Source organism: Vigna radiata, chromosome 8, assembly GCF_000741045.1.
Source record: "Vigna radiata var. radiata cultivar VC1973A chromosome 8, Vradiata_ver6, whole genome shotgun sequence".
Lineage (NCBI taxonomy): Eukaryota > Viridiplantae > Streptophyta > Magnoliopsida > Fabales > Fabaceae > Vigna > Vigna radiata.
The window spans coordinates 20,326,148-20,344,232 of record NC_028358.1 but is presented as its reverse complement, the minus strand read 5'-3'; the positions used below and the strand labels follow the sequence as shown (position 1 = coordinate 20,344,232).

At 33.8% G+C, this 18,085-nt stretch overlaps 1 protein-coding gene across 2 annotated transcripts; it reads right to left on the bottom strand.

Annotated features, from left to right (window-relative positions):
• Positions 1-11,359: 11,359 nt before the first annotated feature.
• LOC106772836 (ABC transporter I family member 19) lies at positions 11,360-14,685 on the bottom strand. Of its 2 annotated transcripts, none has more exons than XM_022784863.1 (6): positions 14,306-14,685; positions 14,048-14,208; positions 12,725-12,776; positions 12,372-12,508; positions 12,208-12,276; positions 11,360-11,923 (listed from the first exon to the last, which is right to left on the bottom strand). In XM_022784863.1, the coding sequence occupies exons 1-6, from the start codon at positions 14,451-14,453 to the stop codon at positions 11,660-11,662; spliced, it is 831 nt and encodes a 276-aa protein (XP_022640584.1). In that variant the 5' UTR covers positions 14,454-14,685; the 3' UTR covers positions 11,360-11,659. The 2 variants fall into 2 exon arrangements, with proteins under 2 accessions (XP_022640584.1, XP_014514929.1); XM_014659443.2 differs by having other exon boundaries at positions 12,208-12,294; positions 14,306-14,682.
• Between the last annotated feature and the right edge of the window lie 3,400 nt (positions 14,686-18,085).

The window sequence follows — 18,085 nt, the reverse complement described above, 5'->3', positions numbered from 1 at the left end:
TGGCAATGAACAATACTACCACCATCAGAGTCTCATTGGAGAACGAAACCTCCTAAATCGGGCTCCACCACCGACTTCAATAAAAGAACTTCATGTCTATATAAACAAGTTATCAACAAAGTTGACTCGAACACCTAGCCAGATCCAATAAATCTATGATTCTCAAATATGCTTTTGTTAAAAAAGAAAATTATAATATAAATGTTTTAACAATAGATAAATAACAAATGGTAAGAATAATGCAACTTTATATCCACCATAAATGGTTGATCCAATTTTATTTGTATCATCAGCTAACATGTTAAACTCAATAAATTCTTAAGTGACATAGGGAATTACAGTCCATAATATTGCTTTGATATTATTTGTTAGGTCAAGTCCTTACAAGAGCTCATAATTTAACTTCTTTGCTTAACTATTTTGAAAGTTGTATCTAAGTTGAAAGGTTGCAATCATTATTAGTGTTGTGGGTTGGGATGATAAAATCATCAAATTCTTTTGAATGTTGTTACCAAATAAAGTTTAAAATGTCACCCATGAGACCCTAGCACTACGTAGGAATATAGAAAGAGGCACCAATCATTGGCAAAAAGTATTAGGAGGCACATTTAAATTGTATACGTGGTCACGATAACTTTAAGGATAAACAATTATCTTTTTAGAAATTTTTTAAGTAATGAATACTTTTTTATTTTATCACAATTATCAGAAGGGCTTCGAAATAAAAATGTAGTTCTAACTTGCGGAAAAGAATATTTTGACACCATAAAAACAATCATTTCATAATGATTAGTAATAAAATATTAAATTAAGATAATATATATATATATATATATATATATATATATATATATATTTATTTTGTTGAATACATGTTATTTAATGAGTTGCTAAAAGATAATATAAATTTAAAAGAATTATAAAAAGTAAAAGTTAGAATCAAGAAATGAGAAGTATCAATAAAATGATAAGAATTCAAAGATCGAGAATCTACCGTTAAAATTCTTGATTTAATTATGTTTGGAAGAGTATATTAGATTCAATCCCACAAAACCGGCTTGTAAGGTGAGGATTGCACCTCACTTATATATATTATAAATTGACCTTATCTCTAGTCGATGTGAGACTTCCAACACACTTCCTTCACGTCAAGGTATAAACATCTCGTGCGTGATATTAGAAATTGGGTGGTCCAATAGCGGCCCGACAACGGGTGGAATAGAAACAGAAATGCCCACTTAGAACTCGCTAGGATAGGCTTTAATCATGACTCTGATACCATATTAAAAAGTGGGTTTTAAGCCTAACTCAACCCCACAAATCCGGCTTGTAAGGTGAGGATTGCACCTCACTTATATATTATATATAAATTGACCTTATCTTTAGTCGATGTGGGACTTCCAACAGAGTAGGAGATGTTTTGAGTAACACTTCTTCTTTGAGTAGGAGTGTATCTTTCTCTTTTTTTCTCCTCTCAATCTCTTCTTTTTCTTTCTCTTCCTTTTCTATTCTTTCATTTTCTTCTTTCTCTCTCTTTTCTCTCTCCTCCATTTCCTTTCTAGCTTCCTCCTCCCTTACTCTTAGGAGTTCCTCTTCTATATCTTTTAAAGTTTCTTTCTCCTTTTCTATATCTTTGCTCCTCTTTCTTTCTTCTAATATCTATTATGTCATTATCCCTCAAGAGCTTCTTAACTTTTCCTTTATGAAAGAACTCCTTTTCAATTCTACTATTTTCTCCATTTCTCACCATGAGTTCTCTTTTTTCATGTTTGAGCTCTTGATTTTTCTTGAAAGAAGGTGGAAAAAATTTTCTTCTCATGGCTCTTAGATCATTCCAATCTCTAATTAGTGATTTGCTACCATTTTTAACATCATTTTGCCTTTGATTCCACCAATCATAAGCATGCCTCACAAATCTAGAAGAAGACAACCAAACTATATGAAACTCGCTACACTTAATAATGAATGGATGAAGTTTCTCAACCTTTTCTTTCCTAATCTAAGTATGACATCGGATCAACTTCTCTACCAAAATGTGGAATGTCATTTTCAACTCTTAAGCGTAACTCATCCTCACTATACCTATAATGCAAAGGTCATTGATGATAAACTGCCCAATAAACCTTCTTTAGTGTTCTTTACTTGTATTTTTTATGTTCATTATATAGTTTTTTTCTAGCTTGCATGAAGCATGGGTCACTATAAATACCCAACTTCATCTTTGTAACTTCCCTTTTGAGATAAATAAGAATTGAATTTTTGAAATCCAAAATCAATTCCTCCTTGAAAGTCAAGGCTAGAAAATCCTAGGGATCCTCCTCTAACCACCTTCCAAACACACTCACATTCTCTCATTTTCCACATTAGTTTCTCTCTCCTCCATTGACGAAGCATTTTCTATTCAATCCGCTTCATCCTTTGTGGCTTGCATCAGCGCTTCCTCAGCCACGTCTTCGAGAGTCTTCATTTCTTGATGCTCTCGAATTTCATCTTCACTAAAACCTAATTTCCATTACGAACACTTTTCTCCTCACATCAACATAGAATCCTCACACGTCAATGCATCCTCATTATCTTCCTTTGCTTCTCCGATTCATCACCATCAACAACCATATTCTTCTCGAATCTTAGCGTATCCACGCACCAAACATCTTCATCTTATAGGGTTTCCATCCTCTTTTGGTTTTCCTTCTTTTTCACCGATTAATCTCTCATTTCCATTGATTAATTGATTCTTCTAGGTTTTCTAAGACCTTCTCTACCTTAAACAGATTCCAACCTAGGGTTTTAGGTTTCTTCGTTCTTTTGCTTTGAGACACCGATTAGGATTTTTCGAACCTTCGAGTCCACTCCACCTCTAGTGATTTACTTCGCATCTAGAGCTTTCCACTTTGTTCCGTTGCGTTAATCATTAGAGGACATCTCTCAAGGAGCTTCAAAGCCAGTTCAGTCCGATCTACTCAGTCTTATCCTCGGAGTGCTCCCATCAAGTGACATCATGTGCCAGGTTTGAGCATGCGTAAAGAGATAAGTCTCTTGAGTCTCTAGTTCGTGTATCATTTGGTTTCTTTTATTTCGATCTATTTAATTTGTCTTCTCTATTTTGAGATTCAATCTTTGTGTTTGGTTTCTTCAATTTTTTGTGTTGTTCACTATTATTTTGCATTCTATTGTGTTGTGATTTTGAATCAGTTTGAGTATTGTGTTTTTTCATTTGGTGAAGTTTGTTTTCATTTGAATCAGTTTGAGTATTGTGCATTTTCATTTTGGAATTTGTAGAATTATGTTTGTTTCGATAAGATGTAGTGAGTTTGTTTGGTTAAATTTAATTTGTGCATTCACTGTTTCTAACATTTTATTACCTATTCTGCACCTCTGTCTGAAATTCTATTAAATTATGAAGCCTGGTTTTAGCAAAATTCTAATTTATTCATACTCTCAAGATCAATTTGGACGAAACTACTATTGTGGCCAAGTGTCATGATGTTTTGTGTTTAGCCTTTCTTTTTTTTTATAGTTGAACCACTTTGCTTCCCACATGACTGGCATGCTGGTACATTGAACTGTTATGGTTTCATTGATTTAGTGTGGATTATAGCAAAAGCCAAAAGTTAAAACAATGTTGAGTGATAGCATCAGAATAAAGGATGGTTTCTATTGATAGGGGGAGAAATATGAGTGTTGAATCCAATCCTTGATGTGTTTTGTTTTTTATGATGACAACACATTGATAGTAACAACACATGGATGTTGTCATGACACAACATAAATATGTATTAGTGATTGATACATAAATGGATATGTATATGCTTATTGTGATTAATGCATATGTTGACATACTGTTGATTCTGCATACTACTAATCATGAAGTGTTTATATCTTTGTATGTATACTGTATGTTTCTGTGTGATGAAAACCATAAGCATAAAAGCAAATCTGCATGACATAATCGAGTACAGTGAAGTTGTAATAAATTAAGTTCATGAGACATCTTATGTTTTAAACTGTGGCAAAACAACAAGTTTTGAATCGATTACATTAGTTGTTATATTGATTAAAACTCGTGTATTTGCATATATCATTTTCAAATGTGTTGTGATGAGTTTTTGAAGAGAAAATATTTTCAAAATCTGGTTAAGTGCTTAGCTTAATCGATTACACATTTTATGTAATCAATTAAGTCTGTTATCTTTTGAAATTTGTTTTCAACTTAGTCATAACAATATTAACGGTCATATTTTTAAATATGTTTGACTAACATTAAATGAAAATCAATTACATTAATTTTGCATTCAATTAGACTTGTGTTAATTGTATTTCTGTTACATCCCATTTTAATGTAACTGATTACATTACTAATGTAATCGATTATTCTACGTCTACATGATGAAATCTATAAATTGACGCATTACATCCAATTGTAAGAACTTTTGATCATTTGTACATTTTCATATCTGATATCTTGCATCTGAGAAAAGTTTTATAGATTGCTTAGACGCTCCAAGAATCAAGAAGTGAAGATTTTAAAGAAACTTGAAGGATTCTTGAGAGAAGCTTTGAAAACGTGACTAACTAATCTTATCCGCAATATTGAGGTGTATCTACATTGATCAGAAGAGTATTTTGCAATCATTGTTTGTGTTTTTTCCCTATTCGTGCGTGACAGGAAGAAGAGTGAGGAGCTCTTGGACATTGAGAGGTGTTTCTTAAAGGGGTTCTACAGCAAAAACGTGTGGTTTTATGTGTGCAGGTGTTTTCTTTCTTATATTTGATTATTGAGAGGGAAAGGTATTTACATTTGAGAGAGCTTTGTAAAACCTTTGGTGTAAAACTCAAATTATTACACTAAAATATCCTTCAATCTAAGGTTGATTGGAAGGGAAACTGGAGGTAGGCATTGAGGTCGAACTAGTATAAATCTATTGTTTGTATCTCTTTCACTATCTCTTTACTTTCTTTGGATACGTGCTTTACTTACAACACAAGAAAGTTTAAAGATCATTCTAACTTTGCAAAAAGATTTGAAAAACGTGCATTTTTATAAATCACCAATTCACCACCCTTTTGGTGTTAAGAAACAAGTTTCTTTATTTCTAACAATTGGCACCAAAGTTGGTTTTTCGAAAGTGTTATTTGAAAAATAATCGATTACCCTTTTTTGTGAAATCGATTAATTAATCCCAATGGCTTTTATTTCTCAAACCTTCGGTGAAGGTACATCTACAAATAGACCACCTCTATTTGCTGGTGGAAATTACCTTTTCTAGAAAATTAGAATAAGAATCTTTCTTGAGTCCGTAGATAAAGGTGTATGGGATGTTGTTTTAATTGGTCCTTTTGAACCTATTAAATTAGTTGATGGAAAACCTGTTTTGAAAAACTTTTCTGAGTGGAATCAAGAAGAAAATAGAAGAGCACAATATGATATTAAAGCTAGAAGTGTTATATCTTCTGCTCTTACTAGTGATGATTTTTTTAGGGTATCAACAAGCAATAGTGCTAAGGAAATGTGGGAGGTAGTGGAAGTGACTCATGAAGGAACGAATGAAGTGAAAAGAGCCAGAAAAAATTCCTTAATCCAAGAGTATAAGATGTTCATAATGAAGACAAGAGAGATTATCTACGATGTGTAGAAAAGATTCACTCACATTGTCAATCATTTGATTGCTCTTGGCAAGGTCTTTGAGAAGGAGGAAATCAATATAAAGATATTGAAAAGTCTCAACAAAAGATGGCAACCAAAGTTAAGAGTTATATTTGAGTCAAGAGATCTAACCACTATGAATATGGCTACACTTTTTGGTAAGCTTAGGGAACATGAACTAGAGCTGGGAAGACTGAAGGAAGAGTAGGAGACTACGCAAAAATAGTCAATTATCCTCAAAGCGACAAGTAAGAAAGCCTCCAGGAAAAATGAATCAAATGCAGATTCTGATGCAGACATTTCAGAGAAGGAAGTAATGAATATGATGGTAAAGAAACTTACAAGATTTCTAAAAAATAGAAATGTTGTATCTGACTTTGTCAGGAAACTCTAGAGGAGGAAAAAGAAATGCAAAGGTTACAACCGTCACATGCTACGAGTGTGGAAAGGAAGGACACATCAAGCCTGATTGTCCAGATTTGAAGATCAAGCAGAAGGCTGATGTGAAATACACTCAGGACAGGAGAAGGAATAAGTAGAGGAAAGCCTACATTGCCTGGGAAAACAGTGATGAGGACTCTTCCAGTGACGATGATCAAAGTCTAGAAGAAGACGCAAATCTATCTCTCATGGTTGGATCAGTGTGCTCTGAAAGCAGCGACAACAACTTTAAAAACGATCTAATTGAGGTCAGATATGATCAATTGCTGGATGCATTTCAGGAGCTACATGCAGAGGCAATGAAACTGCAATACAAGGTTAATCGATTAAATTCTAAGAGAAAGGATTTTGAGAATAGAATAAATAACCTTGTGGATGAAAATGATAGGCTGAAAAATTAGCTTCATCAAGCTTTACAATCTGCTGAAAATGCTAAAACTGAGATTAAAATTGTCGAAAAAGATTGTAAAGATTGCCATGCTCATGCTGAGAAAATTGAATATCTAACTAGCACACTAGCTAAATTTACACTTTGTAGATCAAATTTAGAAGTTGTTGTTAGAATCGCTGCAACGGAATTATTAGCGTGGGATAACAAACCAAGAGGGGGGGTGAATTGGTTATATGCATTTTTCGTGCCTTTTAATATTTTTCTCAAATTCACTTACAAAGCAGATAATTAAACTGAATTAAATAGAGTAAAGAAGAGAGAAAAATTGCACAAGTGATTTTATCCTAGTTCAGATCACAAAGATCCTACGTCCAGTCGCTTATCTCAAAACCAAGATAAACCTTTTTCCACTAAACACAAAACAATTACAATTAATAATCACGCAGAAAATTAACTTGTAAGAGTTTAGAATACCACCTCTCTTGAAACCATAAGAGATGAACTTACACCTCCTTTGAGTCTTCACAAAGGATGACCACCTCCTTCGAATACTTCACGAAGGATGATTCTCTTCCAAGCACTTCCTCAGACGCACCAAGGATGANCAAGCTATTCCTCTGTCACCGCAGTAGCACTTCTCAGCTTTGCAGACAAGAGTTTCTTTAGCTTCAGTACAAACACTATGTTCTCAAATGATATCAGATGTTTCAAGCACAAGGGAAGAGTTGTTTTCGAAAGAAATAGTGAGCCAATTTATAGACTCAGACCAATACTCTTCCATTTTACGAAAACTGGCCATTTAACGCTTTTAATCAATTAATATTAGTATTAATCGATTAAAATGAGTACAACGGCTAGTTTTTCAAACCTGAAATCACCAACGGCTAGTGTTTATCGATTAATCCAGATTTTAATCGATTAATTAATCGATTAAAGCTAGTGTTAATCGATTATTCCAGAGCCATTTGGGTTTTCAGTGCTAGCCTCGTTTTAATCGATTAAAACTAGGTTTAATCGATTAAAACTACTTGTGTTTGATTCTAAACAGCAATTTATCATATAGAGAGTACAAGAATCAAACCCTATTACATTTTTTAGCACTAATACATCAACTATGATTATTACAAAAGCTTTCATTAATAAGAGATCTTCAATTTCTCTTCTTGGATCATGTGTTGTGCAATTCTGTACATCATCAAAACTCTGTCTTTAATTTTTTGCTAACAGTTGTGTTAAGATCATAAGGTAGAGCAATAAATAGGTAGGGAATTGGTTATAAAGCTAAAAGTGAAAGAGTCAATTCTAAAAAATTCATTGATTTGAGTAAACTTACAATCAATACCTGTTTCTATTGTAATACCATTGGCCATATTGTAAGAAACTGCTATTATAAGAAAGTTGGTGTTCCTAAAGGAAAATTCAAATGGATTCCTAAAGAACCAACTCCTATAACTAACAAGAAAGGCCCCAAGTTCATTTTGGTACCTGCTACAAAACCCTTTGAAAGTTTTGCAGGAAAGTAAGTTGATCAAACAACAGACAGCGCTCAAGGAGAAATTTCAATGGAACATATCAAAATCTCTTAAGTAACATTATGTGGTAACATCTACTGTTGTTTCATGCATTCATGCATCATTGTTTCTATTTGTGAATGTGTATTGATGTGTATGAATGATGTTTGTTTGTCTGCTTTAAAAGATTGGTTGAAATAGTTTTTACAAATTTTAACCGATTATGTTAATAATAAAATCGATTAGACTTTTTTTTTTGTTTCTCTGTTTTGTTTGAAACCGTGTTAAAAACGTAATCGATTTCAAAACTAATTAAATCGATTAGTATTCATATCTCACTCCTGCTAATGTCTAGAAAATTAATTGAATATGTGATATGTGAAATTGATTGAGTCTGTGTGCAAAAACATAAATTGAGGTTCCCTCCAAATTGTGTTCCAGACTTATAAGCCCTAAATTAAGCAATTTGTCACTCATACTTTCTCTACAACTCCGCGCTCTTACTCTCTTGAGTCATTCTTCAAATTCCCTTCTACAAGCATTAAATCATGGCATCTTCATCTTCTCAAAGAAAAAGAGTTAAGACCCTTGGAAAGAAAAATATGTATCGTGGATCTGATCTTGAAGGATGGATCAACGATGATAGTGCACAGACAAACTTCATTAATAATTAAAGAATGAGGAAAATAATTCCTCACAAGTATGTAAAGTTAAACTTCTTCAGAAGGGAAGGATTCGATTTTCCAAGCTAGCTTAGCAGACAGGGATTGAAAAAGTTCGTGAAGATGGCAGACCCCTTGTACCCGGAACTGGTAAGGGTATTGGGTAGAGAGCAATGTCATTTGGGAGTGGAAGGATTCCACAAGTTTACCGTGTATCAAGACTGTTTAAGAAACCCAAATGAAGTAAATGATTACTCTCATTATGGAACTGGTAGAATGAAGAAGGATGACCGCCTGTGTGCTTTTATCATTTCTTGGATTCTATTGCCAAGCGGAAGCAGTCATGCATAATCAACTACTGAGGATTTGTGCCTGTTGTACGCCCTTAAAGAAAACATCCAAACCGATTGGGCTGCTTCTGTGTATGAGAACATGCTCAAGGTCACAAGGCTTGAGTCCGCTGGCTTACGATATTGTGTGTTTATCTCTAAAGTGCTGATTCATTTTGGTGTGGAGTGTGTGAATGAATCCTGTGAATCTTATGGGAAGAGTAATATGATTGATAAATCTGCACTGCATCATATGGGACTTCAGCATGATCAAGATGGATTGCTCTTCAAAGATGAATATGTTGGTGAAGAAGAGGAAGTTGTAGGATCATCATCCGCACCATACAGACCTTGCTTAGAATTTGAGAAGCATATGGTGAGACAGATGCACTCTCTAACCATTATATTGGAAACATAATGACTCAGTTTCAACACCAATACGGGGTGAATTGGTGAGGCTTAAAAATCATAGTCTTTTCAAAATCTCTTTCGCAAAGTAAAAACCTTTACAAAGCTTCTTGAATCGCAAGGAATGAAAATTCTAAGTGCAACGGAAATGTAAAGTTGATTGCGTTAACAGTAAAGTCGATTGAATGTAAAAGTGTAAGGATAGAGAAATCAAACACAAATTTTTATATAGGTTCGACCTCTATGCCTACATCCAGTGTCCTTCCACAATCTGGAAGCAAATGCACTATAATGGTCAAGGATTTTACAACAAGGCTTTTATAGAGACCTCCACGTCAAAAATATAAAACACCTCTCTAACCTTCTAACCATAATATAGGCAGCAACACAAAGATCTACAACAAGATATCCCTATTTCTGCAATCTTTAACCCACTTTGAACAATCCTCAAAGTGTCCAGACTCCACGAGTCAACCTCCTGTAATCACAACAAGAAAAATCAATCTTCAATAGATCAAAAGCGGTCTTGATCAATGTGAATACACCAGCTGTGCAGATTCTGATCAACCAGTAAGCGCAATCCAAATCCTCCTTAAGATACTCTTGCAAGAAAGATCTACAATGTCTTCTTCATGAGTTCTTGGAGCCTTTTCTCAGAGATCACAATCTGTAAATCAAAATGAAAATGTCAGAATATCCAAAGTCGTTTGTGATCAACTAAGTCATGTCTATTTATAGTTTTCTATAAATCAGACGCTCCTGTAGTCGACTATACTACTAATGAAGTCGACTGTCCTTAGACAACTATAACAGTTAAGTCAGTTAGTAGCAGTCATAACAACCAAATTGATTTTGCATTTAATATATTTGACTATCATTAACGTTTTTAACAGACATTTGAAATATAGCCCTGTACACAAAAACATTATATGCTTTATTAAAAGTTGTTCGAGATATGTAGTGTTTAACGGTCTTTTATTAGACAATATGTTCCATAAGACGCATGCTTCAATTAACACTGTTTTGAATAAAATACATTTTACGTTTCAATGTTAACATGAGATAGATACTTCTATTCATAAAATGCTTGTTTGTTTGACATTGTTCGTAAAGCTTTCTTGATCAGATATTATAGTTTAGAAAACATTTTTCGTCTATAAAAGACATTCCAAAATAATTTTGTCTTATACGCTAATTCTTTAACATGACATTTTATCTAGAGTGATATTTTGTTTAATATTTTTTTAAACTTTTTAAAGAGTCTAATTTTTAAACGATCTTATTTTAACAAATTATTTAACGAGTTGTTAAATGATGGTATAAATTTAAAAGAATTATCAAATTATCACCCGAAATTGGAACAAATACAAGAGAGTATTTTCTTATTAGACATGAACAATATAAAATCAATAAGTGTCTTTACTTAAAACTCATAGTTGTTTTCAATAATACACCGTATAGCACTTTAACAAAACATAGGAAAGGAAAAAAAAAATAATTTAAATCAAATTAATCTTAGTAGAACTAACAAGTAGCTTTGTTTTTATGAAAAAAAAAAAAAGACTTATTCATTGAATTTTTAATCATAAATGTTAAATTTTCAACATTTGTTTATTTTCAATTATCTTAAATTTGATTTTCATTATAGTATGTCCAGTATATCTATTATAGTACTTAAGTCTGCAGCTAGGGTTCTAAGTACAGATCCATAATCTTTCATGTACTTTTGTATTAAAACTTATATATATATATATATATATATATATATATATATATATATATATATATATATAAAATGAAAGTAAGAAAGATTTTTAAAAACCCTCTAAAATTATTTGAGTTTCAATCTCAAGTTCATTAAAGGATCTACCAGTTTCATTCTAATTTAACATCAATGAAAATTGTTTGACTTTTTACATTATATTTTTCTCATAACAATTTTATATAATCAAATGATACTTTAACAACATCAGTTTTTTTTTTTTCAACAATGCTGTAGAAATTAAATTAACTCCAATAAATAATACATATATCATGTCACTCAAAGTCAAAGTTTCTCTAAATGTGAGTCTTAGAAAACATTTTCCTTTTTCTTTTTCTTATAGGAGTTGTCTTAAAATCACTGCAATATTTAAGTTCTTCTTTCCCCCCACAGTAGTGTATGAATTAAGCATGTTTTTCATGTATATGTCTAGTGGCCCTAGAGTGCACCACCCAAGGCCGGCCCCCAAATACTCCAGGACAAATGTTGAAAATATAAGCAACCAAAGAGACTATCGATAATACGCCATGTGTCTGGATGAAAAGAATGGAGAACTGGCAAAATTCTTTTGGACAGGTTTCTTCTTTACAACTTTTGTTTCAGCACGGAGCCAGGTCTCAACAACAGATAGCAGATTAGTGGAAGATTTCAACTCATTGACATCTGATATCTTTTCTGCTCTTCTCAGTTCACCATCTTGTATATATGCCAAATGAGTTGCCCATGCCTCTAGTCCATCAAAAATATGAGTTGCATATACTATTGTAGCTTCTCTCTACAAAAAGAGAAAATCATATAAGCATCGTGTTTTAACCCAAGCTTCCAGCTTTTGCAAAATGGCCATTTATCGCCTTTCTTTTAAGAGGTAATAATTTATCCACTATACTTCGTCCCTTGTAGGAATTGAAGATCAAATTCAAATCATTATACTTTAATATGATTATCATTCCAATAAGGACCAGCGATTATCTAATGCCACATTGCGGCTGTCCTTGTTACTTTTTTCATTAGCATATCTAGTGTGTTTCAAGCATGTACATAGACAGAGCATGCAAATACCTGTTCACATTCTTCCCTGAAGAATTCCAACAAATCCATCCGAGTCACAACATCCAGATCAACAGTGACCTCATCAAGCAAGAGAACCTGAAGTGTCATTCAAGGATTCCACTTATACAATTCGGTTTGATTTGACCTGTTGAAGTACATAGACAAAATAATACCTTATATGGATAAAGAAGGCCAAGACAGATTTGCACTCGACGCCGCTGCCCATCAGATACCTTGTGCATTCGCCACTGCAGATCGATATCAAGCAGCTCAATTAACTTGTCTCTCCTATCTGGGTCAGCACCCTCAACTGAGAAAAGTAGAGAACACCACAGTTCTATCATACATCAGGACCAAATAAAATTTATATTTGAATTGCTAATTATTGTATAGAAACTCAAATGCAACATTACAAAAGCCGGATGGAGACATGAGATGATATTTAGCTTTTCTCTTGATATTTACAAATAATAAATGGAGATTTAAATGATTTTGGCAATAAAGACAACTCCATCCAAAAACCCACCTCCAAAGATCATATGTTCGGCAGAGAAGTCTCCTTGAAGTGGAATTTCTCCCTGAATATTTTAGCAACTACATCAATGCTTGAAATCAAATTAATCAAAGCATACAAAAAGCAGGTTACTAAATGGGGTTACGGTAGAGATTTAGGTTCAATTCTTCTGTAAACGCACCACCCAATGTTATGCAAAGAAAAATCAATACCAACAATTGTGTCAAAAGAAAACTATTAGAGAACTGGGGCCATGGAGTGGGTTACTGTGTTGTAATTCATGAAAATCAGGCTCTTGTTCGGACCAAAAGCCCGCATTATGAACCAGGTTGATAACACATGGCTGTTAGGAAGAAATCAAACTGTAGTTATTAGTTCTGGCCAAAGAGAACACAAAAGCTATGCAACTACTCTATACAACAACAGAGGCCTATGACATACTTAAGCTTCCTAATTTTAAGGAACATATTCAAAACAGATAAAAGGTATGGGTGACCTTTGGTCCTATACCCACATTACCATTTACAAGTACCCACATTACCATTTACAAGTACCTATTCTAGTCTATGAATTAAGAAAACCACTATACTTTAGATTATTTACGCCTTATTATTATGCATAAACAAAACGATAGAAGAGAGGACAGTAAAACCTATTCTCACTCTATACTAACTACGTTAGTATACTGGTAAAAATAGTCACCAAGAAGGAAAGGAAACATGACACTAGCTTAAAACAAAATTGAAAGTAGAAGAGTGTTAGAAACAGAGTCTCTAATAGATGTCTTTTACACACACTGCAATTCATTGTGAATTGCTGACACATTTTAGCTAATAATGAAAAAGCGCATTTAAAAGGAGTGTACAGAGAGTGTGTCGCTACCATCTCACTTGAAAGTGTCTTCCGTAGCTAAAAAGGCAAACACTGGTTCACAGCGTGCAAACCTAGTAGGTAGCTCACAAGATAAACAGGAACTCCATCCGCACGGTCACCAAGAAATTACAGTGTTCAGTTAAAAGCTTCAACATAAAATTCGAAGGCCACACAAAGCAGTTGTATAATCAGATGCGATACTATGAAGCTTATACAAACTTCCACTATTACGTTCTATATCCTAAATGTTACTTTCTCCATTTAACAATCAAAACAGACTAGCACAAATATGGTCGGTACGACATTATTCTCTAAGATAATTATTTCAATAAGTGAACAAATAGTGATTAACAAACTGTAAACGCACGAAAAACGGAAAGTTTCCATAACCACATCGAGAAATCATGAAAATATACAATATATTTAATAATAATAAAAAGAAGACAAAAAAACAAAACTCACAGCGGAGCCAACGTTTTTGCTCCAGGATCCGCCCAAATAAGCGAGATCTCCACTACAGACGAGTTGAGTGTCATGAAAAGCGGAACCATTCAACACGCGCACAACATCTCTTCCTCCAACCATATGCTTCCCCGCTAGAATCTTCAGCAAAGTCGTCTTACCTGTACAAACGCAATTAACGAACTGAAATTCTTGCACGCGTAACATCACCACCAACAACAAAAATAATAATAACAGTAACAAGAATCGTTAGGTTACCGGATCCGTTGGCACCGACGAGGAGGCACCGCGATCCAGGCTTGACGTTGAGGTTGAAGTCGAGGAAGAGCGGCGGTTGTTGAGCTTCATAGGAAAATTGCATCCCGCTGACGCGAATTCCAGGGGAATCTTCTTCTGCTGCCGCCATTGTTGTGGCCTATGAGCGAGTACACGGCCATTGAAGAGAGAACTATTCATACTCTCTTGCGTTCCAATTCAGCCCCAATAGAAAACAAACACGTCATCAGTGCCTGCGGTTGTTGAACCAACCAAACGTGTGAAGAGACCACACCCACGTCGCCACTTCCACCCACTGCTTTTCGGTGCATAATGGAACTAACCATCTAGATTTCATCCACCCCAACCGGTGTCTCTGTTGGACTACCTCGGTTTAAATCCTCAGTCTTTTATATATATATATATATATATATATATATATATATATATATATATATATATATATTTTTTTTTTTTTTTTCTTTTTTCACTAAGAAAGAGTAAATTGGTAGTTTATCAAAATTAAAGTTTTTTTTTTCAATCTTGAAATTAAAAGTATAAAACTTTTTAAACTTCTTTGAAATACAAAAACGTAATTAAGTGCTCAAATAATAAAGCCGACCGTAAGTAAAAGTGTAGGAATAGAAAAAATCAAACACTGGTTTTTATACTGGTTCGGCCAACAATGTCTACATTTAGTGTTCTTCCGTTTCAAGAAGCAAATTCATTATAATGGTTGTGGTTTTTACAACAAGAAATTTATAGAAGACCTCCACGTCAAAAATATAATGTTTAATGTCTTAATAGGTCCCTATTTTCGTCCAGAATTTCAAATAGGTTCCTTTCTTTTTCGACGTCTCAATTGAGTCTTTATTTTTGTAAAATTGAATCAAATAGAGTCTTTCCGTCAAATTGAGATGATGACGTTAAGAAGGATATGCTCATAGTGTAGTTTTTTATTATGTGGCATTAAAAGCGTGACTGAAGTGTATTTTTTTAATTTTTGAATTAAAAAATGAAGTATATACTTCATTTTTTAATTCAAAAATTAAAAAAATACAATTCAGTCACATTTTCAATGCCATGTAATAAAAACTACACGGTCAAGATACCCTTCTTAACGGCGTCATCTTAATTTGATGGAAAATAAGGACATATTTGATTCAATTTTAAGAAAATAAGGACTTAATTGAGACACCGAAAAAGAAAGGGACCTATTTCAGATTCTGGACGAAAATAGGGACCTATTGAGACATTAAACCAAAATATAAATCTCCTCTTTAACCCTTAACCAAACTATAGGCAGCAAACACAACAAGACTTGCAACAAGATGTCCCCTCTCCTGCAATCTGCCAAACACCACTTTGAACAATCCTCAAAGTGAACAAGACTCCACGAGTCTATCCCCTGTAATCACAACAGGTCCAATGCAACAATCTTCAAGGATGCTAAACCAGAATCTTGATCAACCAGAAACACCTTTATTGTGCAGAATATGATCAAGCAATATGTGTGCAGTCAGTCTTCCTTTGAATCTCTTTCAAGAAAGATCACCATCGTCTTCTTGGAGAATTCTTGGAGCTCTAAGATCAGAGATATCAATCTGAAACAGAAATGAAATTGTTAGATCATCAAAAGTCTCTGAACATCTTCGTGTTCAGCCAATTTATAGATTTCTGTTTTAACAGACATTCTCTGAGTCGAATAAGCTACTAATACAGTCGACTAAGTTATGACAGTTATAACAGTTCAGTTAAACTGATAACATTCAGTCAACCAAAATAAAAACTCATTTAATACAGTTGACCTATTATTCAATGCTCAACTAACGTTTGAAAATATAGTCGTTAGAGTACAAGAGTATAACAGAATTTCAAATCAAACAAATAATGCAGTCGAATATGTAGCGCACATAGTCGACTTCGACAAGTAAGATCATTTTGAAATTCTTTTCTTCTCAAAATCTCACAAAGCATTAATTCTCAAAATCTGTACAAAGACTTTAGCATAGTCGAATCAATTAATGATGGAGTCGACTTTACTGCAGCTTTGTCACACAGTTATAAGTTCATAAAAGTGCTTATGGTTTTCGTTCATTAAAACATGTGCAATGCATCCAGAAATGATGTAACAATTACAAGCTCAATATGTATGCATTCACATAGCAATACAACACATAAACATGTTCAATAAATATATCAAACATTTAGCATAAGACACCAACAACATATGTGTGTTATTAAGCAATGTGTTGTCATCATAAAAAAACTAGAGTGATATAGATATTGTGTTGTCAACAATCTCAACACTTCATAGCCTATCCAGGTTACCAAGTCAGCTTAGACCAATTCTAGGTTACATCTTCATTTTAGTCTAGCCTTCTTTGCAAGTTACCAATGTTATCTAACTAATTGATTATTTAAGAAGACAAGATAATTGAAAAGACTTCAAAAAAGATCATAGGAAATCTAGAAGAGCATGTGAGAACAAAAGTGTATCACAAGCATCCTACCACATCTCTCATCTCTCAAATTGAGCCATTGAACGTCAATCACGCTCTAGAAGATAATTCTTAGGTTGAAGCAACGAAAGAAGAATTAAATAAATCAAGAAGAATGAGGTATGGGAACTCATTGAGTTACCTTAAGGAAAACATGCAGTCGAAGCTAAATGGATCTATCGTAACAAGCTAGATGAAGATGGAAAATTCATCAGGAATAAAGCAAGACTAGTTGCGAAAGGCTACTCTTAACAAGAAGGAATTGACTACACAAAAACCTTGCTCTAGTAGAAAGGTTAGAAACCATTTGCATTCTTCTATCATTCGCAGCGTTCAATGGAATCAGATAATAAAAAATAGACGTCAAAATTGCATTCTTAAATGGCAACATTATGGAAGAAATGTACGTGTAACAACCCCTGGCTTTGAGTGTCAAATGAATCTCACACACATATTTAAAATTAACAAGGCTTTATATGGATTAAAGCAAGCTCCTAGAGCTTGGTATGAAAGGCTAAGTCTCTTCCTTATCAAGAATGGTTTTATGAAAGGTCGAGTAGACACCATGCTATTTAGGAAAAATGTCAATCAAGACTTCATTATCATTCAAATATATGTTGATGACATTAACTACGGGCCTACTGATAAAAATTGTGCCAAGACTTCTCAATCATGATGCAAGAAGAATTCGAGATGAGTATGATGGGCGAGATAAAGTTCTTTCTTGGATTACAAATCAAGCAAGAACAAGACACGATCTACATCCATCAAACAAAGTACATCAAGGAGGTGCTCAAAAAGTTCAAAATGGATAAGGCGAAAGAGATGAAAACTCCAATGCATCCAACAACTAGACTAGAGCTAAAAGTGGACAATACCCTATATCGTCAAATGATAGGTTCACCTTTGTATCTCACCGCATCTAGACCTAACATAATGTTTAGTGTCTACCTTCGTGCAAGATTTCAGTCAGATCCTAGAGAAATCCATCTTAGTGTTGTTAAATGCATATTTCGATATCTAAAGGGAACAACTTATTAGCCAAGCTTTTGCTATACTGGTCAAACAACTACTCTATTTGTCAAGCTCTTGCTCTATTGGTTGAGCTCCTACTTTGCTAGCCAAGCTTATCAACTGAGTTTTATTCTCTTATGGTTGAGTTCATTAACCAAGCGAATCTTTTTCTCGAGCTTTAAGTCCTTAGTTTAGTCTGGATGGCTCAAAAGATATTGTACATGTTAACCTTATTTGATTATCTTGCTTTAGTAAGATGCCACTTAGA